Source organism: Balaenoptera physalus (assembly GCF_965194825.1).
Source record: "Balaenoptera physalus genome assembly, chromosome: 7".
Lineage (NCBI taxonomy): Eukaryota > Metazoa > Chordata > Mammalia > Artiodactyla > Balaenopteridae > Balaenoptera > Balaenoptera physalus.
Window position 1 is genome coordinate 3,678,254 of NC_138886.1, and position 23,847 is coordinate 3,702,100.

At 58.3% G+C, this 23,847-nt stretch overlaps 2 protein-coding genes across 11 annotated transcripts in view; both read left to right on the forward strand.

Annotated features, from left to right (window-relative positions):
• The first annotated feature begins 1,540 nt into the window (after positions 1 to 1,540).
• On the forward strand, positions 1,541 to 11,592 carry GBGT1 (globoside alpha-1,3-N-acetylgalactosaminyltransferase 1 (FORS blood group)). Of its 10 annotated transcripts, XM_082470161.1 has the most exons (8): positions 1,545 to 2,011; positions 2,857 to 3,038; positions 3,340 to 3,470; positions 3,631 to 3,696; positions 8,125 to 8,175; positions 8,258 to 8,293; positions 9,018 to 9,152; positions 10,263 to 11,592. In XM_082470161.1, exons 3-8 carry the CDS (start codon positions 3,412 to 3,414, stop codon positions 10,945 to 10,947), a joined length of 1,032 nt encoding a protein of 343 aa, XP_082326287.1. In that variant the 5' UTR covers positions 1,545 to 2,011; positions 2,857 to 3,038; positions 3,340 to 3,411; the 3' UTR covers positions 10,948 to 11,592. The 10 variants fall into 10 exon arrangements, with proteins under 10 accessions (XP_082326289.1, XP_082326287.1, XP_082326290.1 ...); XM_082470163.1 differs by lacking the exon at positions 8,258 to 8,293 and having other exon boundaries at positions 1,541 to 2,011; XM_082470164.1 differs by lacking the exon at positions 3,340 to 3,470 and having other exon boundaries at positions 1,869 to 2,333.
• A 3,301-nt stretch (positions 11,593 to 14,893) lies between these two features.
• RALGDS (ral guanine nucleotide dissociation stimulator) overlaps positions 14,894 to 23,847 on the forward strand; it is an 85,566-nt gene continuing 76,612 nt past the window's right edge. Inside the window, exon 1 of the mRNA XM_082470155.1 lies at positions 14,894 to 15,301. Coding sequence (XP_082326281.1) covers positions 15,284 to 15,301 — 18 coding nt within the window. The 5' untranslated portion in view covers positions 14,894 to 15,283. The remainder of the gene's footprint in view (positions 15,302 to 23,847) is intronic.

Genomic DNA, 23,847 nt, shown 5'->3' on the forward strand with positions numbered 1-23,847 from the left:
CCTTTATTACCAGGGAGGGACCAGTGTCCGGAAGGTACACCAGAGAACTTTGTAAAAACACAAACTGAATGAGAAAAACCAATCAGTTGGTCCCAGACCAGGTCCCAGGGAACCAGGTGTTTGCAGCTAAAAATGGAAGCACGACCTTTCAGCCATAGGTCACAAGTTCCCTGGGCCTGTGCCTGGCCCCTGCAGACTCTGGGGAAAAAAACCCCTGCCTTACAGGAACCTGAGGTCCTCAAGGGAAATCCCAAGGACACAGGCAATGACACCCACAAAGGACCTGGGACGCTGTGCCCATGCACCAGGCAGATCTGTGTTTGCAACTTTAAGCTGCATCATTGTGACCTTGAACAAAGCTATAACCTCTCTGAGCCTTGATTATTGTTTTGTCTCCCATGCTGTTTCTCTGCACAGATATTCCTCGACTTACAGTGGGGTTACATCCTGATAAACCCATCCTAAGGTGAGAACATACTGAACATCACAGCTTAGCCTAACCTACCTTAAACTTGCTCAGAATACGTACCTTAGCTGGCAGTTTATATTATAATAGAGCTGAACATCTCATGTAATTTACTGAATACTATACTGAAAGTGAAAAACAGAATGGTTGTCAGGGTACAGAATGGTCATAAGTGTATCCTTGTTTAGCCTGGTGATGGAGTGGCTGACAGAGTTGCCACCACGCTGCCCAGCACCACGAGAGTATCCCACCGCATAATCCATAGACAGCCGGGGAAAGATCAAAATTCACAATTCGAATTGCGGTTTCTACTGAATGCCTATAGCTTTCACCTCATCCTAATTGTATCGGGTTTCTCCCGGGCCCTTGTTACTGCTCCCGTATTTACCATCAGGGGGCCTTCCTTTTTGTCCCTCTGAATGCCCCCTCCGTCGCCACGCCTCTGCCTCCACCCTCTGCGCTTGGCCTACACTTGGAGACTTATAAGACGGTCCCCCTGGGGCTCCTGGAGTCCCTGGGATGAACCAGGGTCAATATAACTCGGACAGGCCTTGGTAGGAAAGTATGGCCAACTCCCTTCACAGGGGAGGAAACAGAGGCTCCGAGGGATTCCGGGAGCCGCTCACGGTCTCCAGGCCGGCGTGCCAGCCTCAGGGGCCCTGAGCAAAAGAGTGATGATCCTAACCCGGAAAGTAAGTACGACATCCAACTGGTTTCCCATCCGGTGATTGCTTCGAGGCTCTTCTAGAAACAATAAAGTTTTTCCCTCAAATCGTTTCCCTGATTTCTCAAGCCCGCACCCCAGCCCGGAGTTCCCTGACCCGCGCTCCTCGCCTGGAAGGTGGGTCCCCTGCGTCGGAGGCCACGGCCCACGTAGCCAGCAGAGGTTAAAGGCCCTGGGACCCCGGCGCGCGTGTACCCCTGGCGACTGGGGGCTGCAGCTGGTGGGCGGGGCGGGGCGGGGCGGGGCGGGGCGGGAGGGTGGGTAGGAGGAGCAGCGGTAGGTGGGCGGGGCACGCAGGAGGGTAGGTGGGGCTGCGGCCGGTGGGCGGGGCGCACGGCTCCTTTCCCCTCCCCCGAGCCCCGCCCGGCCCCGACCCCGGCGGGCCCTGAGTCAGGCCCCACCCAGCGCGCTACTAAAGGCGCCCGACAGGGCCTGGGTTTCGCCGGACTGCAGGCGAACCGAGACCCTGTTTTCAGGGCCGGGCTGCGCCCCTCCGTCCGTTCTAACGCTGGTCCGGCCGCAAGGGGCTGAGCCGGCAGCCCGCAGGGACAGTCGCGCTCCCCCGCCGCTCCCTGTCCCCGCCCCGCGCCCGGCCGGAGGAGCAGCGCCGCGAGCCCGGAGCCTGCAGTGGCCGGCCGAAGTCGAGGTGCGCGTCTCGGCCCCAAGCTCCTGGGTGCAGATCCCCGGCTGGGGCGGCCGAAGCTCGGGCGTGGTTCTGCGTCGGCGGAGCGGCCCCGGCGGCCTGGGCCCCACCGGAGAAAGAAACCAGCGGAGCCGACGGTCGCCGCGGAGCTTTGGAGGACGCCGCGCCCCAAGCCCGGGTGGGGAAACGGAGGTCCGCAGAGGGAGGGAGGGGGAGAGGGAGCGGGCCTGCCAGAGGCCACCGGGCGAGCCGGGGCCAAGGCCCCAAAACTCCGGCCCGGGGATCTTTGTCTGACCTCGGGCGGACCCCAGCAGAGCTGTCAGGCGTCCCGCGCTCGCAGTGACCCGGGCCGGACCCAGCGCTTTAGAGCCCTTCCCGCACATCAGGGGCGGTGCGGATTGCGTCTTGCCACCGCACCAAGCCCCCTGTAGCTGAGGAGGACGCCGAGGCTGTGGTGGAGCGGACAGGAGAGCGCCTTGCCCAAGGTTACCGCCGAGCGGGTGAGAGCTGAAGCGCGTTCCCGCGGTCCCGGGAGAGCCCAGGCCCCCTCTCCCGGAGGAATGCGCTGCTACCACCCCTGCCCCCACCCCCATCCCGGGGGATCTATGCCGCCCCTCTCCGCGCACCACCCCCTCCCCAGGCCGAGTGTGTCCCCGCGGTGCGGGCTCTGGGCTTGATTTCCGGCGTCCTCGCAGCTTCCCCTGGAATCCTTCTCCAAGCCCCGCCTCCCCCCCCCAAGCGCTGTTGCCCTAGTCCCTAGGATGGCCGCCCTTAGCTCATCACAGGAGGTCAGCAGGGAGACCTGAGAGACAAGGCAGGGAGCCGGTCGCCTTTCGCAAGGCACAGCAGCAGGCTTTGGCTGAGTCCTGAGCCTCTGTCCCTCAGAACTGCCAGATCTGGGCCTGGGTCCAGCAGGACCAGGAGACAACTGGAATCCACATTCCCCTGGTGGGGCCGCCCAGGGGAGGGCAGGGCAGCAAAAATGGGGCCACTGTCCTGTGGCTAAGGAGCTTTCCTTTGCAGGTGTTTCCTGGACCCCGGAGACACAGGCTCCGAGCCTGACACCCCTGAGAGAGGTGGGCTGGCACACCCAGACTCCGCAGGTACCCAGGCTCAGATGCTACCCACCCAGCGATGCACTGCCCCAGAATAGCCCTGGGCCTGGGGTTCTGCCTGCTGGTGGGCATAGCCCTCTGCTCTCTGTGGTGAGCATGCCCCGTGGAGCCCTCCCTCCCTACCCCAGACCCCTGCCTCTCTCAGCATCTCAACCCCCAAACCTTGACCCCTTCACAGGATTCCCAGGTCTCACCCACCTCTCTCGGTGCACCTGTCCCTTCACCCCAGCCCCAGTAAGACTGAACTAGCCTGGCTTATGGATTTTGCTTTGCAGTGGCCTCCTGGCCTTTGCACTTGCTCTTTCCTCTGCCTGGACTATTCTTCTAGCCATGTTAATGAGGCACTCCTGTTTATGCTCCACAATTCACCCTATGTGTTCTTCCCACAAAGCTCTGGGGGCTGCCCCCCACCACCAGCACCTCGTGTGCAGGGCCTGGCGTCAAGAACATTCCTGTCCCGGGAATGAATGGCTGCATAGCTAATGACTCATTGCAGAACACCAGGAGGCTTTGTCCTCCGAGGTCAGCCAGACCCAAGGAATGATTGGGCGGGGGAGGGGGGGGGGAGGGGAGGTGTATCCCAGGTGCACCACTCGGGGCCTGCATTCCCGCTAACATGCAGCAAAGTGAGTTTTCAGCCTCAGGTGCAAAGTCAAGTCAACAGGTGTTATTTCCTTCCCAGGGTGTATGTCGAGAACCGGCTGTCGGTCTCCTATGTCCCCTATTATCTGCCCTGCCCAGAGATCTTGTAAGTATGGTCCAGGGAATATTGGGGGCCCCCGGAGTGGAGGAGATGAGAGGGGTTTTAAGGTCACTTTGTAGGTTCTTAGGTCCTAAGCTCATGATTCTGAGCAGTGTGATAAGCATGTAGGTAATTTATGAGCTGCCACAAATGTGGAGTGAAATTCCCCCGTTTCAGTCCTTGGGTGTCCTTGCAGTGCCCCCTCCACAGTTCTGACCTTGAGCACGTTGCATAGCTCTGAGCCTCACTTTGCTGTATCTGTAAAATGGGATGATAGAGGTGCCCCTCCCGAGCCAGGCAGAGCATGGGGTACTGTGATGATGCCTGTAAATATCCTGGTGTCGCACCTGGCGCGTAGGAGACGCTCAGGAAAGAGTGCTTTTAGGACTTGACTTTTTTTTTAAAATAAATTTATTTATTTATTTTATTTTTTATTTTTATTTTTGGCTGCGTTGGGTCTTCTTAGCTGCACACGGGCTTTCTCTAGTTGTGGCGACCGGGGCCACTCTTCGTTGAGATGCGCGGGCTTCTCATTGCGGTGGCTTCTCTTGTTGCGGAGCACGGGCTCTAGGCGCGTGGGCCTCAGTAGTTGTGGCACGCGGGCTCAGTAGTTGTGGCTCACAGTCTTAGTTGCTCCGTGGCCTGTGGGATCTCCCTGGACCAGGGATCGAACCCGTGTCCCCTGCATTGGCAGGCAGATTCTTAACCATTGCGCCACCAGGGAAGTCCAGGACTTGACATTTTGCTCAATTTTGTGTTCTCTGTGGCTTCAAAGAACAAATGGACACATGATCAGTCTCCCCCACATAACAAATCTGACATTTTGTCAGTTAAGAGTGAAAAAGATTTGGTTATAGATGAATCTAGAACTTGAAATGATTCCTACTGATTGCGTCACTTTTTATATCCGATATCAAATGTATCTCAGACTTGCCAAGATGGGATCAAACAGTCTGCCGTTCAGATCGCCCCAGCGCTGTTGTCGTTCAGCTGTCATTAGCGAATAATTCTCTGCCCTGGGCAGGTTGTTCTGTGACAGCGACGGCCTGATCCCAGTGGCCTCCTCTCACCGTGGTTTGTTTCATGCCCCAAATAAGTGCTGGTTTATAAGAACCAGTGTGTTTCCCAGCCAAGTCCTCCATGTCATTAGACTAAAGCTAATAACAATAATTTTCCAAGTCCAAAAAAAAAAGAGTGAAAAAGGTGATTTGGGACAGTCTCAAGGGGACATTTGGCCACCCAGTCTTGTTTTTCATGACAGCAAAAGGAAAGTTTAAAATCTGGGTCATAGACTACTAACTAACAACAAAGTGTGTTTCACTATTATAAACATAGAATACAGTAAATTAGGAGGCTGGATAACAGAAAAGACAAAAGAAAAAAAAATACCCTCTTGTGTCTTGCTGGTCCAAGTCATACTCTGACTCCAAAGTTCATTGTCAGCTTGTTGGTTGCTACGCTTTCTATTTGAACAGATTGTTCTAAAAAGCAGAAAGGCTGCTTGATATTGAAAGTAGTTGTGGCCACAATGTTTTTGTGATTTTTATCCAGTTTCCCCAGAATTGGCTTTCTTTTTTGGCGTCTGGTCACCATCCTTTTATTCCACCCAGGGACTGGGCCCTAATTCTTGAATCCCTCTCCCTTTCCCACCAACAAGTTTGCGGCATTTAGGTTGTTTGCAGTTTCCCAGCATTCTAAATTAGTTTGTAATGAGCAACTTTGGATATGCAGCTTTTTCCATCTTAAAGATCCTTTCCTTTGGTAAGTTTCTGAGCCAAAGGGTATGGCTGAGGTGTCCATCCATCGCGTCAGGTTGCTCTCCAGGGGGACCATGGCACACACACACTCGAACTCACACAGATACACCACCACCCCACCACCCCACGGCAGCTGCATTGCACCGGGGCTGGTGCTGGACGTATTAGGTGCTCTGAAAAACAAAAAACAAACCACCTTGCTGACTCCAGACATGGGAAATGTGATGTGGTTTAAATTTCATTTCTTTGATTCCTACCAGGCTCTCACCTCCCCCACGCCTTCCCATTAACTGAATTTCCTCTTTGGTGACTCGCCTGCTCCAGCACCTTCTCTCCTTGGCCTGTTGGTGGGTCCTCTATCACCACCCTTGGCCGAAAGTACTTGCTACATTTTTTTTCTTTGCAGTTTGTCTATCTTTTGGTTCTACTGAGTTATTTTTTTTTTAATAGATTAAAGTTGGAGATTATTGTTTGTTTGAAATGGTCACATCTTCCCCTCTGTTCATTTGGATCTCTTCTTTACTTTTAGTTTCATGACCTTCAGAGGTTGGGAAATGTGAAGTTCCTTTTTTTGGCTCTGGCTCATCTGTGGCTTTGGAATTCTTATGTCTAACCCTTTAAAGTGGCCAGAGCGGAGCGCGTCCAGGCTGGTGGGGGGAAGGGAAATACCGATGGCCAGGGAAGTGTGGAACAAGGGCCCCTTTCCCCTTCTCACTTCTGACCACCTTCTCAGAGTCCCATCACTTTCTTTTCTTCTTTTTCTTTTTTCTTTTTGAAGATGTTGTCTTCTTTATTTATTTTTGGCTGTGCTATGCGGCACGCAGGATCTTAGTTCCCCTACCAGGAATCAAACCCACACCCCCTGCACTGGAAGCGTGGAGTCTTAACCACTGGATGGCCAGGGAAGTCCCCCTATCTCTTTCTGAGCAGGGACCTGAAATGTGCTTGTCTGTGTGAAACTAGAGCAGGGGGCCAACTGGATGGATCAACTTTTAAAAATTGTTGCTTCCAGAGTATAGACTGATCACAGAAGGAAAACTATAATAGGGTTTCACTTCTAAGAGATCTCTGGAAGAGTCATATTTATAGAGACAGAAGTAGGAATAATAGTTACCAGGGGCTGGGAGACGGAATGGGGAGTCAGTGTCTCAGGGGCACAGGGTCTCAGTTTGGGACGATGAAAAACTTCTGGACGTGGATGGTGGTGATGGTTGCCCAACAATGTGAATGTCCTTTAATGCCCCTGAACTGTATACTTTCAAATGGTTAAAATGGGAAATCTTTGTTATGTATATCTTACCACACACACAAAGCACAGACTGAAAAAACTAGGAAAGCTCCAGGAGGCTTAAGCCCTCCCATCGTAGGAGACAGAGACGTACTGAAGAGACCCAAGTGAATGGCAGGCACCCGCGTCCTCAGGTGGTCTGAGCCTTACAGGCGAGCTCAGGCCTCTGCCGGAACAGGTTCTGACCCGGTCCCTGGGTGGCCTTGGGCAAGCCTTTCCCTTCCCCAGGCCTCACTTCCACCCTGGGGAGTGACATTATTGTCCCCACTTTAAGGGTGAGGGAACTAAACCCCGAGGAGTGAGATGTCCGGCCCCTGGTCTCTCCAGCCAGCTGGTGGCAGAGCCAGAGGCATGTCACCGGCAGCCTCCTGTGTCTGACCCTGTCACCGGCCACCTCCTTCCTTAATCGGCCCTCCTTCCTAATCCCCCCAGGTTGGCCGCAGCTAGTGGAGGCCGGCCACACAGACAGCCTGCCAAGAAGGGGCCAGAGTGCTGCCCTTACCATTCGCTCCGTGCTGGGCCCTGGCTGACAGGCCCCGACTCACATACCTGTCTTACCTCTCACGACAGCTCTAAGGGTTAAGGGTGCTGCCTCATTTTACAGATGAGGGAAAATGGGTGTATCAGTCAGCGTTCCACTAAAGAAACAGGACCAGGAAGAGGGAGGGAGACCGACTGACTGACTGATTGATTGAAAGCAATCGGCTTAACACGACTGTGGGGTGGCTGAGCCAGTCTGAAATCCACGGAGCGGGCCGTCGGGAAGGGTGGGCTGGAACTCTTCGGCAGGAGCTGACACTGCTGTCCACCGGCAGAATTTCTTCTTCAGGGAAACCTCAGTTCTATGCTATAGCTTTTCAACTGACCGTATCAGGCCTACCAGACTATGGAGGATGATCTTTACACGAGGTCAACTGGTGTAGATGTTACTGACATCTACAGAATCCGTACCTTCACAGCGATGCCTTGATTGGTGGTTGCGTAACTGGGTCCTTCAAGTGACCATCACCATAGGTTCAGGTTAAGTAACTCGCCCACCCAGGCTAGAAAGTGGCAGAAGTGGGCTCACCGGGCCTTTGCAGCTCCACAAACCTCCCCAATGCCCAGGCTCTTCCAGAGCAATATGTTTGAAAGAGAGACAGAAAAAGACTTTGGAGACAAATGGTACCAGGCTGGAATCACTGCCCTGCCACACGGTGACCCTGGACAGACCGCCTCTATAGGAGTCCAGCCCCGACAGAGTGGACAGAGCAGTGGGGGAGGGTCAAGGGTGTCTGGGGGGTTGGGGGTGCCTGTCCCATGGGGTGCTTCACCTCGACCTCATCCTTCCCTGCTGAGTGTTTCTGCCCCTCACCGGCACTAATGGCTCTGTCTCACCTCTCCCACCAGCAACATGAAGCTGCAGTACAAAGGGGAGAAGCCATTCCAGCCCGTGACACCGTAAGCAGACTGTTACTACCCCCTTTGTGGCCCCAGGGTTGGGGGCTGCCTCCCCTTAACCACTCACCCTTCTTGGTTGCAGGTCACAGTACCCTCAGCCCAAGCTGCTGGAGCAAAAGTAGGTGTTGGTTAGGGCCTGGGCACAGAATGGAGAGACCTGGGGTGGAGGCGGGGACACAGGCCTCTGATCTGGAAGTTGGGGTACTGGAGGTATCCACTGGCCTCAGGGTCTGGGTAGTCTGGGACCTGGGCTCCAGTCCAGCTCTGTCACTAGCTGTGTGACCTTGGACAGGTTACCCAACCACTCTGGGCTTTTTCTGCACAGGTGGATAATAATAATACCCACCTGATAGGAGGTTGGAGGATGAGATGAGACGGTGTTTGCAAAATGCAGAGCAGGGAATTCCCTGGCAGTCCAAGTGGTTAGGACTCCGTGCTTTCATTGCTGAGGGCCTGGGTTCAATCCGTGGTCAGGGAACTAAGATCCCTCAAGCTGCGTGGCGAGGCCAAAAATAATGATAATAATAACGCAGAGCACTGTGCCTTCTGCATAGTCGTGCTCGATCCATCGTTGATGATGATGTTGATGACCCCCGTCTCCGAGGCACTTAGCGTGCACCGGAAATGCCAGGCTCCTCTAGACACTGGACATGCATTAACTCCTGGTCCTCTTGACCACGCTGGGAAGTAGCTATGACTATCCCCACTTTCCACATGAGGATACTGGGGCCCAGAGACAGGGATGAAGCTGCCCAGGGCCACACAGCTTTGGCAGGGCCAAGATGAGAGGGAGGCTTTCCCCAGGGGAGGGTCTCAGCCCCGACGGCCTCCTCTGCTGCCAGGCCCACAGAGCTCCTGACCCTCACACCCTGGTTAGCGCCCATTGTCTCCGAGGGAACCTTCGACCCCGAGCTTCTGCATCGTATCTACCAGCCGCTGAACCTGACCGTCGGGGTCACGGTGTTTGCCGTGGGGAAGTGAGTAGTGGGCTGGGCTGGGCTGGGGGGAGGGGGGGTTATAAATTCTGAACCCCAGGAATTTATAGTCTGGGGAGAGACAGGACCCCAACCCGGGCACCAGGGAGGCCCTGAACCAGGTGCTGTGCAGGTGGGAAGGTACAGAGTGGAGTATGCTGGTGGGAGGGGAGCTTCCTGGAGGAAGGGGGTCTGGCCCTGGCATGGAAGGGGGGGAGGGGGAGGCAGCCCAGGTGAGGAAGCACCGGGAGCCTTTGTCAGGAGGCACCCTTGTCCCTTCACCCCTTCTGCTTCCCCTGAAGCGTCCAGGCAGGTGTGAAGGAGTGGAAAGCCCCCCAGACCACCTCATAGAATTGGGGGTCCGTAGTCAGGCCACAGGCAGGTCAAGAGACCCAGGCAGAGCTGGCTCTGCCCTGGGGACCCTCTCTCCTCCAGCCTCCAGCCTGCGGGCTCTCTGGACACCTCCTGTTTTCCCCTCTCCTTCCTCACCCCGCCTGCCCTTTCCTTTAGGAGCCATCACCTGGCAGCTGCCCTCTGGGTCCCTTTCTGGGACTCCTGAGAGAGGGACCCTAATGGGTCCCCAGCAACTAAGCACTGGCCAGATGATGGATGGCCCAGCGGGGGTCAGGGGACCCCACCACCACCACCGGCCCAGTCAGCACCCAGCACCCAGCACCACTCACCTTCCCTTGACTCAGCCACTTCCCCGCTTCTTGGCTACTTTCCTCTCTCTGAGCCTCAGTGTCTGTGCCTAGGAAGTGGGGACTGTGGTCCCTGCCTTCTAGGGAGTTTATGAGGCTAGAAGGAGAGAAGAATCCCTTAGAACACTGCCTGGCACTTAGTAAGTGCTCAATAAAAGTTAGCTCAGTCTGTGAATATGAGTCATCAAGTATCATTATTCGGACGGTCTTAAGAGGTTGGTACTAAGATTGTGGGAATTTGACAGACAAGGACCCCGAGGGGCAGACCTGAGTGACTTCTTGAGATGGGAAGCTGGGAGGTGGACCCCAGCCTGGCCAACCCCAGCCCTGTCCGTGTGGTGCCAGCACATAGTGGGGACCCAGGCAGCGGCCCTGCTGAGGCCATGGCGCATGATGGGATTCTCTCCACCAGGTACACCCAGTTCGTCCAGCACTTCCTGGAGTCAGCCGAGCAGTTCTTCATGCAGGGGTTCCGGGTGCACTACTATGTCTTCACTAACGACCCCACGGCCATTCCTCGGGTCCGGCTGGGCTCCGGCCGCCTCGCCAGCATCATCCCCATCCAGGGGCACTCCCGCTGGGAGGAAATCTCCACGCGCCGGATGGAGACCATCAGCCAGCACATTGTGGAGAGGGCACACCGGGAGATCGACTACCTCTTCTGCCTCGATGTGGACATGGTGTTCCGGAACCCGTGGGGCCCCGAGACCTTGGGGGACCTGGTAGCTGCCATTCACCCCGGCTACTTCGCTGTCCCCCGCCAGCAGTTCCCCTACGAGCGCCGGCCTCTTTCCACCGCCTTTGTGGCGGGTGGTGAGGGGGACTTCTATTATGGCGGGGCGGTCTTTGGGGGGCGGGTGGCCAGGGTGTACGACTTTACCAGGGGCTGCCACATGGGCATCCTGGCAGACAAGGCCAACGGCATCATGGCAGCCTGGCAGGAGGAGAGTCACCTGAACCGCCGCTTCATCTCACATAAGCCCTCCAAAGTGCTGTCCCCCGAGTACCTCTGGGATGACAGGAAGCCCCAGCCCCCCAGCCTGAAGCTGATCCGCTTTTCTACCCTGGACAAGGACACCGACTGGCTGAGAAGCTGACGGCTGAGCCGGGGCTGCCGTGGATAGGGGGGACCCCAGTGAGCGCCCAGCTCACCGGAGCCTCACTTCTCAAGCCTTAAGTGAGACCAGCCCTGTGCTGTCTACCTCTCAATCTGCCGGCAGAATCCAATGGGAAAATGGGCCTGTGAAGGCCTTTGGAAACTGAAGGGCGGTGTGCATATGAGGAGAACGCCAAGATCACACAGCCTGCGGCCCAAGAACAGCAGGACAGGAGGAGGGGAGACCAGAGGGGGAAGAAGACAGGGCCCGGCAGGCCTCACCCAGCACACGTGCCTTGCAGCGGGCTCTGGAGTCTCAGCCCCGCCCAGTACCTCAAATTCCCCCTCTGTCCCCCTTCTGTTGCCTGTTGCCCTTAAAGTTGCACTTCTAACACTCGTGTGCAAGGCATCCCGGACCCCTTTTCTCTGGCTGCAGAGGTCCTGGGTGCTGTGATGTCCCCCAGCCACACGGAGCCAATTCCTCGCTCAGGACCCTGAGTGAGCCTTTGAAATCGACCAGGTCTAGGCTCTCTCTCGTTTCATGTCCCACCTCCCTTGAGGTGCACCACACTCCCTGGCACCAGCCGCCTCCTTTGTAAGAGGGTTTGGGCAGTTTTTAATAAAGGTGGCGTGTGCTCGGCCCTAACCGGGGTTTCTTCACCTGCACATCCAAGTATCTTGGCCACCAGCCCGCAGGGATGCAGACAGCCTGGATTGCAAATACACTCAGCTCGGGTAGGTGTGGTCGGGGTACAGTTTTCCAGAGAACCTGGGCTGATGCTGGCCGCTGCAACAGACAGGGTTTCACCCTGCTTCTCCTGGGAGATGGGTGAAGTGGAAATGTCGCCGGATATGCCGCTCTCCTGAGTCGGGGCGAGCAGAGCCTACCAGCTGGATACCCTGTGGGCTCTTGGTCCCTGAGCACACAGCGAATATGTCTGCCGGGGTTCCTGCATCTGCGGTCAGCCTCAGCCCTGGGATGCCCCTGGCGGGCGTGGGGCCCCAAGGCCGTGGTGCAGGCCCAGGATTAGAGGGGCTTCACAGCCCTGCGGTGGTTCCCTCTGCCTGGTGGGACAGAGATGCAGTGGGGGCGGCCCAGTGTCCACTCCCCTGGGGGAAGCAGCATCTTTGCCACGTAAGGCAGGGGCGGAGGGCGGGGGGCGGTGCAGTCTGTGGCCATGTCTGGAGGAGCAGGAACCCACCCTCCTGACCACTCCTGGCAAAACTGGGGCCAGCCCCAAGTCCACTCTTCCCGCAGCCTGTGTTTTGGGCGGCAAGCGAGGACAGACTACAAGAGTGTGGACAGACTGAGTGACCGCTGTGAGGAGACAGCCTGCGCTGGAGAGGATGGTCAGGGAGAGGCCCCGAGGGGCTCCCTGGGCAGAGGGACAAGGGCGGACCCATGGCCCATGTGTCCCTAGTGTGGAGCACCTTACCATGGTGCCTGGACCTGCCCCAGGGTGTGTGTGAGGCCAGCAGTGTTGAATGAGCAGGCCCTGCCTTCAAGGAGCTTCCATGTTGGAGCAGGGAGAGGGCCCTCGATGTGGAGACCAGAGAAGCCCTCAGGAGCAGGTGGCCCTGAGGCCCGGGCAGCGTCATCCTTGCAGCGGGGAAGTGAGCCCCTTCTCACTCCCAGCCCAGCTGATGGGCCCTTCTCAGCCATGGCCCAAACCCCAGGCACTATGGCTACCCTGGTCTCCATCCCAGGGTGCAGGCCTCAGACACAGTGGAGTGAGTTACAGTGCCCAACTCCTGGACCCAAACCAGGGTCCTGGCTACTTTCCAAAAAGGAGTTGAGGGCTTGGGGCCAGAGCTGCTCCGTGGGTGGGAAGAAGTAAGGGCTCTGGTAGGAGTGGGAGGGGTGGCAGGAGACAGGCCCGACCCAGCAGAGGGAGGGGGAGTGCCGGAAATAGAAATAGACGAAATTACAGATGCAAAATGTCTGCAGTGCCCCCTGCCATGGAGGCCCCTGAAACTTAAAACTTGCCATCCCCTCATGGCCACCTACCACCTCCCCACTCCCTACGGTCCAGCATCCCTGCTCTGCCACAGGGCCTGGCCCTGCACACGTCCACTCACACGGCCTGCTGGTCAGGCCTCCCTGTCCAATCACCAGGCCAATTCCTTGGGACAAACTCCTGACATCTCCTCCAGGAAGCCTGCCTTGATTTATTCCCCCCTCCAGGGTGGGTGCCTTTCAGTGTTCCCATAAATCCTCATCCCTGTGTCATCATTGACAGTGTTCTGCCCATCTCCACCCCTTTCCCCAGTTGGTAAACCCCAAGAGGGTACAGATGGCGGTCAGCCAGGTTTACCCTGGTACCCGAAACCCAGGAGGCATTCCATGAATGTTTGTTGAATGACTGCATGAATGTGAGGCAGCTGAGAAAACACGGGTTTGAGTCTGTCCTAGCACACAAGGGATGCTGGGCAGGTTACTCCATCTCTCTGAGGCCCTGGGGTGACAATCAAATGGGATTATGGCTGGGAGACGTCTGGGCACTGACTTCTGGGCAGGTACTTGGAGAAGTAGCTAGGTCTGGGACCTAACTAGGCAACATGCCCAACCCTGGGAGGGGGCAGATGACCACCATAGCCCCCACTGTGCACAGGAGGAAAGTGAGGCAGACCCCATCCCTGGCTGCATCTCAGGGATGCACGCTTGGGTGGGGTGAATATCGCACCCACTAAGCTCCTTCCAGTTGAGATGCTGTGGCTCTGATAAAACCACGTGGATCGTGTCCCCTGCTGCCCCCAGCCTGCAGTGACCCCCCGCTCCTTGCCCCACACTCAGACAGACCCCTGTGTGGTCTGGTCCAGACACCCTCCCCAGTGTGTGCACCCCTCACGCCTACCCCAGCCTCCCTACAGCCTTCCTCCCCCAAGGACCCCACCAAGCCCTCCCCCCTCAGAGCCCCTGCCTGCAGCAGCCCTCCCTGAAGCCCCCCATCCAAGAGGGACTCACCTCCAAGGCTGGGCTCAGAGGCCACCTCCCCAGACTCCTGTGGAAGCACAGCCTTTGGGGTCAGAATGATCTGGGTTGAAACCCACAGCGGGGCCACATCACAGCCCTGTGACAGGCAAGCTCGTGTGGTGACTCTCAGAGCCTCAGTTTCCTCCATTGAAGATAAGGCCAGTCACTCTGACCTTGGGAGGGAGTGTTGGGGATTAAAGCAGGGGGAAGGTGCCCAAAGTGCTCGGACTCAGGAGGTCGCCTGGCTGAGGGCGCCCAACACAGGACAAGGCCTCTGATGGTCAGCGCGGGCTCCGTGAAGGTGAAGAGCAATGATTTTGAGTCCCCCGTTCACTTAGAGCTGGTCACTTGGTCACTTAGAGCTGAGTGACCTTCAGTGCTGGGGCCACTGTTCACAAATAAAAAAGTCAAAATCACTGAGCACCCAGAGGGTGTTCTTACTAACACTAACTACCCCCCGACAGCCATTCACCCAGTGGGGGGCCCCTCCTCCCTGGGCTCCTCCAGCCCCCTTTCAACAGCCAGGGCTGCAGCCGGCGGCAGGCTGGACCTCGTGTCCGGAAGTCCTGCCAGGAAAACAAGGAAGGGAGTGTGGCGGGGGTAGGGGCGGCTTGACCTTCTTTTCTGTACCCCGTGTCCACTGCCACCTCCAGGACTGCCTGTCCCAGCCATGCACTGAGCTGGCCCCAGCAGGTGGCACACGGGGTAGGACAGAAGGATGGGGGTGCACAATCTCACATCTCCAGGTCTACACTACCACCCGGCCCAGCCCCCGCCCGGTTGGGTTTGGGGCGGCTGGAGGTCCTAGGGGCACAGGAGAAACAGAGCAGGTGGCGGAGGTGGGAGATGCGCTGTGACTCCCGGGTGCGCTGCGCGCGAGCGCGCGGCAAGGCGGGGCTCACGTGCACGCGCCGTCCACGGCCCGCGCAGGCCCCGTGTGCGCTCCCGGCCGTAGACTCTAGGCCCTGCTGCCCCGGCGGAGTCCACCCACGTCACCCAGCGAGAGGGAGACCGCTGCGCATCCCCGAGCTCGCGCTGCGGGGTCCGCCCCTCACACCTGCGGTGGGCAGGGCAGGGGCGGGGCGGGGCGGGGCTGCGGAGGTCCCCGCCCACCCGGCCGGAGCCCGGGAGCCCGGGCGGAACCCAACAGCGGGGCCCGAGCGGCCGCGCGCGGCGCAGACAATGGGAGCGGCGCTGGCGGCGGCGGTGGCGCTGGTGGAGCCCCGGGCCCGGCGGGGACGGGAGGCCGCGCCATGAGCCCCGCAGCCGGGCGCCCCCCTGCGCCGCGCGCGGGCCGAGGCGAGCGGCCTCTGCGAGCCCTGGGCCCCGCCCTGGGGCCGGCGATGTGCTGCCAGGGCTGAGGATGATGGTAGATTGCCAGGTGAGTGCCCCGCCCGGCCGCGACCGCCCTCCCCATCGCCAGGGGGTGGAGGAAGGACCGCGTGCCCGCCCCCGCCCACACCCCATCCAGCCGGGAAGGAGCACCGCGCCGAGTCCACGCTGAGCGCGCGCTTACGCAGCAGTTCCGCGTCCAACCCTTCCTGGTACAGTTGGGAAACTGAGGCCAGGAGAAAGACACGGACTGGCCCGGGGCCACGAGGTGGGCAGAGTCCAGAAGAGAAGGGAGGGTTCCAGCCTCCAATGCCAGGGCTCAGCCACTACCATGGGGTTTCCTTTGGGAATGAGAGCCCCTAAGATTCTGGGGGACCCCTGTCCACCCCCACCCATGAGGGGCCCTTTCCTCTTGGCATGCCGACGCGCCCACAGGTACATACACACACATTGACTTCACAGGTGGGGACCATGGCGTAGATTCAGAGGAGAGTGGACACAGAGGTGACAAGGGGGAAAGAAGAAATCGGTTGGAGGCAGCTCTACCACGGGGCAGGACCATCTAGTCTCCTGGCAACATGCTCAGGGCTCAAAGCGTGAGGGACAGAGGTGCCAGGCAGACGGGCTGGGCGTCTCCAAGGTTCCCACGGGTCGGTGTAGGCAGGGACAATCCCCAGGGCAGCCTGGACAGGACAGTTTCTGGGGTCCTGCATCCACCACTCTGGGCACCTGGAACTAGGATGAGATTTCCCCCCTCGTGTGGAGGGAATTACAGGAGAGAAGTCCTTGGTTTACTCCACTGTAATTTGGGGTGCATAGATGGAGTGATCCCAAGGGTCCTGCAGCTCGTAGAAGAGTCTTTTGGCCTTGGTTCTCCATCCCTGACCCACTGTGCTCCAAGTCTTCCGAGCAGAAAATGCTTTCTACTCCTTCGAGGTCCTTCTGAGCAGGGGGCAGCCTGGGGGCTTGGGGAACTGGGGACCCGGGTGGTACAGAATGAGGCAGAGCACTGGACCGCATCTTTGTTGGCACCTGAGGTTCCTCATTTGGAAGTGGGTGGAGTCACTGCCCTGGTGGGAGTGAGGAGGCCTCCGGAGTGAACTGGACACCAGGACAGTGGCGGGAAAGAGGGGAGCAAGAGAGGCTTCTGAGGTCCTGCACATCGTCCCTGGAGCCGGCAGGTCCTGCTCCTTTGCCCCTCTGGGGTAGGGAGAGTCGCTGCCTTGACTACACCCAAACAAAGGTGTGTGTTTTGTTTTCTGGTTTTCCTGCCTGGGGCTGCAGTGCTGGGGCTGACCACCAGGGGGCGGGCTGTGCTCACTCTGCTCAATGGAGCAACTGGAGCAGGGAAGGGACACCCGGGAGTCATTCTGGGCATCCCCCTGCCTCCGACCTAACAGGCACCTTTTATTACTAGCCTCCAGGTCCACAATATGAGCTGCTCAGAGGCAGGAGGGGGCTCCAAGATCCTCTGTTGATTCAGCTACTGTGCCCTGGGCACTCACCCGGGAGCTCACAGCTTAGAAGGGCAGATGGACAAAAGCAGGAAAGCAAATCCACGTGAGAGAGAAGAGCAAGTGCTCTAGGGAATGAGTCAGGGCCCTGGAAGGAGGGCCAGGAGCCCCTGGAGGGTCTAAAAGGTCTCCACGGTGACATTGATGCTGGGACCAGAAAGACAAGAGCAGCCAGCCCTGCATACTCTGTGAGCAGTGAGCCTGGGGGAAGGTCAAAGGTGCAGAGACTTGGAAACAGAAGATTTTGTAGCCAGGAGGAAGTGAGACAGGAGCCAGTGTGGCTGGGAGAGCTGAGGAGGAGAGCAGGGAGGAGGGCAGGGCAAGACCTGGAAGGACGTCCCGGTGTCTGTGCCATGTGACAGCATTCCCCTAACTTAGCGCGTGCAAGGACAAACACTGACCCTCTCACTGTCTGTGACCAGGATGCAGGCTCAGCTCAGCTGGGAGCCTCTGCCTCGAGGTCACCCAGGAGGCTGGGCTGTGGTCTCAACTGAGGCTCAATCAGGGTGGGGTCTGTCTCTGAGATCATTCTCGGGTTATTGGTGGGATTCATCTAGGCAATGGGTGGGTGCAGAGAGATATTCCGGAAGGAAATGTCCTGTGGTCAGGCTTGATTTGAGGAGGGGAAGTACGATGCTGAAGATGAGGATGGTGATTGGGTCTGGCATCTATTGAGTGCTCACCTGCACTCCATCCTCACTGCCCCGGGTCACCTGCGTGGTCATCAGGTTCCTGGGCTCTGCCTGGAACACTGGCTTGGCTGCACTTGGCCGGGGTAGCAGAGGTGGGACTTGGTCCACTGGAGGTGGGGTGGTGTATTAGTTTCCTTTAGCTGCTGTAACAAAGTACCATAAACTGTGTGACTCAAAACAACAGAAATTTATTCTCTCTCAGTTCTGGAGGCCAGAAGTCCAAAATCAGATGTTGGTAGCGCCATGCTCTCTGAAGACTCTAGGAGGGGATCCTTCCTTGCCTCTGCCAGCTTCTGGTGGTTGCCAGCAGTCCTTAATGTTCCTTGCCTTGTAGATGCATCCCTCCAAACTCTGCTTCCATACTCACGTGGCCTCCTCTGTGTGTATGTGTCCAGTTTTCCCTCTTCTTATAAGGACAGTGGTCATTTGATTAGGGCCCACCCTACTCCAGTATGACCTCGGCCTAACTTGATCATGTCTGCAAAGACCCTATTTCCAGAGAAGGACAGATATCATGTGATATCGCTTATATGTGGAATCTTAAAAAATGGCACAAATGAACTTATTTACAAAACAGAAATAGAGTCACAGATGTAGAAAACAAACGTATGCTTACCAAGGGGGAAAGCGGTGGGGGGGATAAATTGGGAGATGGGATTGACGTGTACACACTACTATGTATAAAACAGATAACTAATAAGAACCTACTGTATAGCACAGGGAACTCTACTCAATACTCTGTAATGGCCTATATGGGAAAAGAATCTAAAAAAGAGTCGATATATGTAGATGTATAACTGATTCACTTTGCCATACAGCAGAAAGTAACACGACATTGTAAATCAACTATACTCCAGTAAAAATTAATTTTAAAAAAAAGAGTGCTCCTAAAAAAAAAAAAAAAAAAAAGACTACTTCCAAATAAGGTCTTATTCACAGGTGCACAAGGTTAGGACTTCAACTTATCTTTTGTGGGGACACAGTTCAATCCACAACAAGGGCATTGGAGTGATTCTACCCCCGAAAGCCAGGTACCCAGGTGTCCTCAGGGATGGGGGCAGCAGTTGGGATCTGATCAGGTCTCCAGGGCTTGGCCCCCGGCTGGAGGTTTTGGGGTGTGAGTGGAGCCTGGGAGTGCCCTGTCAGGGACAGCCCGGCTCCCCAGCTCGGCGCGTCCTGGCGCAGCACCAGCAGGTGGCGCTGTGCCCTCCTTGCGGCCGCCCCGGCGCGGCTCTGAGCAGCCGCGGCGCGTAGACAAAGGTCTCACCTTCCAGTTGCGAGGAGATCACAGACACAAAATTGTAAACAGACCAGGAGAACAGTCAGTTCAGGAGTGACGCGCTGGGGAGGAAATCAAACAAGGCGGGGACCCGGGGTAGTGACTGAGTGGCGACCTGGATGGGCGGCCACAGAGCCCGGCCCGGTCAGACCCACAAGGGTTAGTTTTTCGTTTCCTGCTTCACCTGCAAGCTGAGCTGGCCCTTCTCAGCTGCTTGTGGGGGCCCTGCAGCTATGATTACACTGGCGGTTTCCAGACAGCTCTCCCATTACCGCCGGGCGGGTGACCGTGCGTCCCAGATGTTGGGGAGAGCACAGAAGACAGCCATGGGGATGGGTGGGCAGGCCGAGCAGGTCAAGGCTTGAGGGGTCCCTTCCCCAGAGACCCTGCCCAAAGTGGGGGCGATGCTGTCTGAGCTCTCCCACGGCCCGCCTGGTGGGGTTCTGCCCGGTTGTACAAAGCGGGGAGTACCATCTGGAGCTGAGGAGCAGGGCCCCTGGGCTTCCCGAGGCATCAGTGAGATGGAGCAAAGTGCCCCGCGTGGCCGTGGCCCGGGAAGTGGAGGCCGTTTCTTACTGTGTCCTTTGGGCACTTCCGCATCTCACAAGGCCGGGGCCAGTAGCCTTGGCAGTGGGTCACTGAGGGATTTACGCAGCAGATGTTCATCGAGGGCCTCAGAGCTGAGCACTTGGCCCGTGCGGATCACCTCGGCTCCCATCTGAGGGGATCAGACCATAGACACAAGGGACAAGGGTATAGGACAAGCAATAGATCCAATGGGGAAGGCATTGGGCTGGGAGCCTGGGGACCTGGGTTTGGTGGCCGCTCGGCCAGCAGTGGCACACTGGCCATGGGGCCACGCTCTGTAGAGTTCTAGGCCACTCCCACACCTCCATCCCGGGCTGCGGAGATGCCTGTTGTAACGACAGCCAGCCCATGGCACCTTCCCTGCGCCCGACCTTGGGCTGCAGCGTCTTGTTGTATCTGCAAGATCAGCACTGCTGCCATCCGCCCTTTTCGGTGGGGAAACTGAGGCCCTGGAAGGCCAAGGGACTCCCACAGCTAGATAGTGGCAGGGCTGGTGAGGGCGCGTCCCTGCGTGCAGACAAGCCTGGGAGGGGCCTGGCATGGGCACTAGGGGCAAATTCCTTCCAATTACAGTGAGCTCCCAACGGTCAGGGCAGGGCAGGCCCCAAGGTGGTGGTTAACAGCGGGCGTGGAGACGTAAACAGAGCTAATGAACCCCTTTCATCCTCAACCCGCTCTAATGAAGGCCTTGGACTCTGTTCTCTGCATTTTCTTAGGGTTCTGGGTTTTTGAACCTCAAAGAGTCTTCTCTTAGGGTCACGGCTGAGTGGTCTCCCTGGGGGTGGGGGAATAAGGTTTTGGGGCGTCAATATCTCCTCCCAGGGCAGCCAAGCCAGGGTGAGGAGGTGGAGAGGAGAGGGCATCCCCCTAAAAATGATAAGTCCCAGGAGAAAGGAGAGTTCCCATGGCAACCTGGAGGAGTTGCTTGGCAACTACAGGTCCCCAAAATACTTGCCTGCAGGAAGGCTCAGGGCTGGGGCTTTCCCATGGCCTGTGTGTATGCCTTAGCCACTCTTTGTGGCTGATCCCCCACACCCTCCTCTTCCACCCAGCAGCCTCACCCTCTGAGTCTTCCTGAGGGAAACCCTAGCCTGCTCCCCCCTTCCCATTGCCCCACCCTGCCAGCCAGCCAGCGGGCATCAGGCCAGTCCCCTAGCAACGGCTATTTCCTGGACACCTGAGTGACAGCTGATGGTAGCAGAATGTCATAAAATGCAGGGTCAGAGGGCACAGCAGATGGAGCCCAGTACCAGCCAGAGTTGGGAGGAGCATGGTGTCTTGTGCTTTGCACCCCCTGCATCCTGAAGCCATGAGTAACCTGGGCCTGGAGCAGGATGGCAAGGCAGGGTGTTGCTGGAGGGGGGCGGCGGGTAGAGCGCTGAAATAGAGGATGTCTGTTCTGGGCCACCTTGGAGACTGGCTGTGTGACCCTGGCATGCCCCTTCTTACTAGCCTCAGTTTCCCCATCTGTAGTCACAGCTACCCTTGTACCCGTGTGTTCACCATTCAGTGCATAAATTATGCCACCTACGGGGCCTTGGGGTGGGAGGGTGAGGGACCAGGACCAGGCTAGCCACTGCTTCTTCATCTGCCCATCTGCATCCATCTCCATGGTCCAGGGGAGGCAGGCGGCCTCGTGGTTAAGGCCATTCACTGGCTTTGGAGATGGACACCTGAGTCTGTATCCCAGCTCAGTGCTTAGCACTCAGTGTCCTGAAACAGGCACTAAACCCGTGGAGGCTCACTGCTCCCCAGTGTGAGGAAACGGGGTGCCATGGGGATGGAAGGCAATCGGCCCTGTGGGCCTCTTAGGGGCTGCTTTAGTTTAGTTTAGTTCACAGGGATGAGGGCTGTGGGTAGCCAGGAAGGAGCCCCTTGACCACAGGACAGCGTGGCGTGTTGGAAGGGAGGAGAGGCTGGTAGGGGCCAGGCTGCCCAGTGGTTGGATTTTGGAGCTGGGCAGGGAGGGGTGGGACTGCTGGTGACACCCCCACCACCCCCCCCCCACACACACACACGCACAGGGGTTTCTGGGTGCCCTCAGGGAGCCAGGATTCTAGACTGACCGTGACCATTCACTCTCTGAGTGACCTCGGGCCATCGTCCCACCCCTCTGTGCCTCCCTGGCCGCATCTGTCAAACGGGGAGGGGGCGTGCCCACCTCCGGGGTTGGGGGAGGATCCGGCGGCACCCAGTAACCCGGTGCTGGGCACCTGTGTTGGGCGTGCTGGCAGCGCGGGGCTTCCGGACGATCCTGGCCTTGACTGCCCAGCTCCCGCACCCCCGTCCCCCGCCCTCGCTTCGAGCGCAACGGGAGGAGGGGGCGGGGCGAGGGCGGCGCAGACAATGGCCCGGGACCCGGGCGCGGGCAGTGCCCGGAGCGGGGCGTGGCGGCGCGCCCCTGCCGGCGTTCATGCTGGTGGCCCCGCCGCCGAGCGCGCGGGCGGACGCGGTGAGCCCCAGCCCCGCGGGAGGCCGGGGAGGAGGGGCAGGAGGCCACCGGCGCGGGAGGGAACCAATAAGCGGGGGGCACTGCCCCACCCACCCTGGGCTTTCTGCAGGGAGGGAGCTCAGTTCACCGAAGTGAGGCAGCTGGGCCCTTCCCCCACTACACACAACCCTGCAGGGTAAGAGGGGGCGGGTCTACCCCGGGGCCGGGGGGCACCCCAGATCGTCCCCGCTTTCTGGGTTGGAATCCAGAGCCGGTTCACTTGGGGAAGGCACAGGGCCTCTTCTCTGGCACCACCTGCGAGTCCAGGTGTGCCCACCTGACTCTTTGGAGCTGGGGTGGGGAGGGGGTGACCCTGGACGGTGGAGAGGAAAGTCCCCTTGGCCAGTGAGTGACCCTGAGCCCCAAAGCTTACCCACCTCCCGGCCCCTCCCCTCTTGGAACTCCACCCTGACCACAGGCCTTTGTCGCAGGATGCCCTTTCCCAGTAACTGTCCAGCTCAGAACTGGGAGGGTGAGAATGTGGGGGGGACGTGAGGACAGTGTTGAAGCCCTTGGGGCTGCCGCCATCTGAAATGAATCTGTTCCAGCGAGATTCTTGCTGCTACCCACCCCCATCCGTCTGGGCTGTGGCCCATCTCCATCACCATCTGTAAGGGAGGCCCTGGCCCCCGGGCATGTGGGAGGTGAGGCTGTCTAGAGGTCAAAGGGGAGAGAGAAGTCTGGGGCGGCCTGGGAGGCTGGCTAGGATTTACAGCATCCAGACAGGTAGATGCCTTCACTCCTCCCTGCCTTAGTTGCCTCACCTGTGGACTCCCTGGATGTCAAGGTGTGTGAAATGTCCCTGAAGCACCTGGCACGGGCACAGGCAAGCCCTCTGCAGGTGGCAAGAAATGTCTTTAACCCTTCAAGGAAGGCAGGTGGCCGTGTGGCCCACCAGCTGTGTGGAGAAGCAGTGTTGACCACCCTTGGAGAGCTGTGGGCAGGGCGCCAAGTTGAATCCCCACCTATTTCCAGCTGGGGAAACTGGGGCCCAGAGAAGATGAGAAAATTGTCCAGGCCGTACGGTGAGCTTTCCCTGCATAGCCTTCTTCCCTGAAGCCAGCGTTCCAGGCCCCTGACCACCCCCCCACCGCCGCCCCCATCGGGTGTAAGGCCTGGAAGGTTGCCCTTTGACCTTGCTCAGGGTTGAAGTTCAAGGGCGAGGCAGTCCACCTGGCCTGAGGCCCTGGGTGTCCAGGGAGGTGGCAGCTGCGGACTTTGGGGGCAGGGAGCTGGTAGGTGGGCAGTGCCAGGTCACTGCAGACGACTGCAACGACTGCCATTCTTCAGGATTTCAAGAGCAGTTTCTTTCACAGCCACTTGGGACCGGGACATCCCAGCACAGAGTACGGGCCTCCTTCCTCTCTCACCAGCCCTGCCAGGAGCAGGCATGGGGTGTCCCTGAGGAAGCGTGCTCACTGAGTCTGGGGACGTGGGGTGGCCATCACCTGGCAGTATGGGGTACAGGCGAGGCTCCTGGGGTTGGGTGTCCCATCCTGCACGTGGACATGCGAGTGTCTTGGGAGCATGCCCCTGCCTTTGGGTGAATATGTGCACGTCTGAGTGAATTTGTGACCACGTTTGTCATCATGTGCCAGTAGTGTGCACGGCAGCCCAGCAGTGGCTGAGCGAGCACACGTGTGAAAGGACATGTGCAGACTCACGACTGGTGCCTGGGGGAGGGAGCGCGTGCATCATGAGAGCACAGGCGTGTGTGCACATGCGCATGCACGCAGGCATCTTGCGTTTTCAGAGCACCAGGCCCGAGCCTTGACCATGAGGAGGCCGGACCCCTCCACCTCTCGTCTTTAAATGGGTTGAGAAGTGTGCCCAGCTCACAGGGCTCTAAAGTGCTTAGCACATGCCTGGCACGCGTGGGCGCGCTCTTGCCTGGCGGTCGCGTGGAGACCTATACAGCTCTTAGAGGATCCCCAGGCAGAGGAGGCCACCTGGTGCCTTGGCGCCCCTGTCCCTTGTCCCAGGTATGAGCAGGTGAAGGCCCTGGAGTCTTGCCTTCTGTGGGAGGAACCA

What these genes read in the sequence shown, in the direction of transcription:
- GBGT1 (XM_082470164.1), top strand. Translation starts at nt 2,968, where the DNA reads ATGCACTGCCCCAGAATAGCCCTGGGCCTGGGGTTCTGCCTGCTGGTG. An exon ending in CCCAAGCTGCTGGAGCAAAA is followed by an intron (nt 8,294 to 9,017) that starts GTAGGTGTTGGT and finishes CTCTGCTGCCAG; the next exon opens with GCCCACAGAGCTCCTGACCC. An exon ending in ACGGTGTTTGCCGTGGGGAA is followed by an intron (nt 9,153 to 10,262) that starts GTGAGTAGTGGG and finishes TCTCTCCACCAG; the next exon opens with GTACACCCAGTTCGTCCAGC.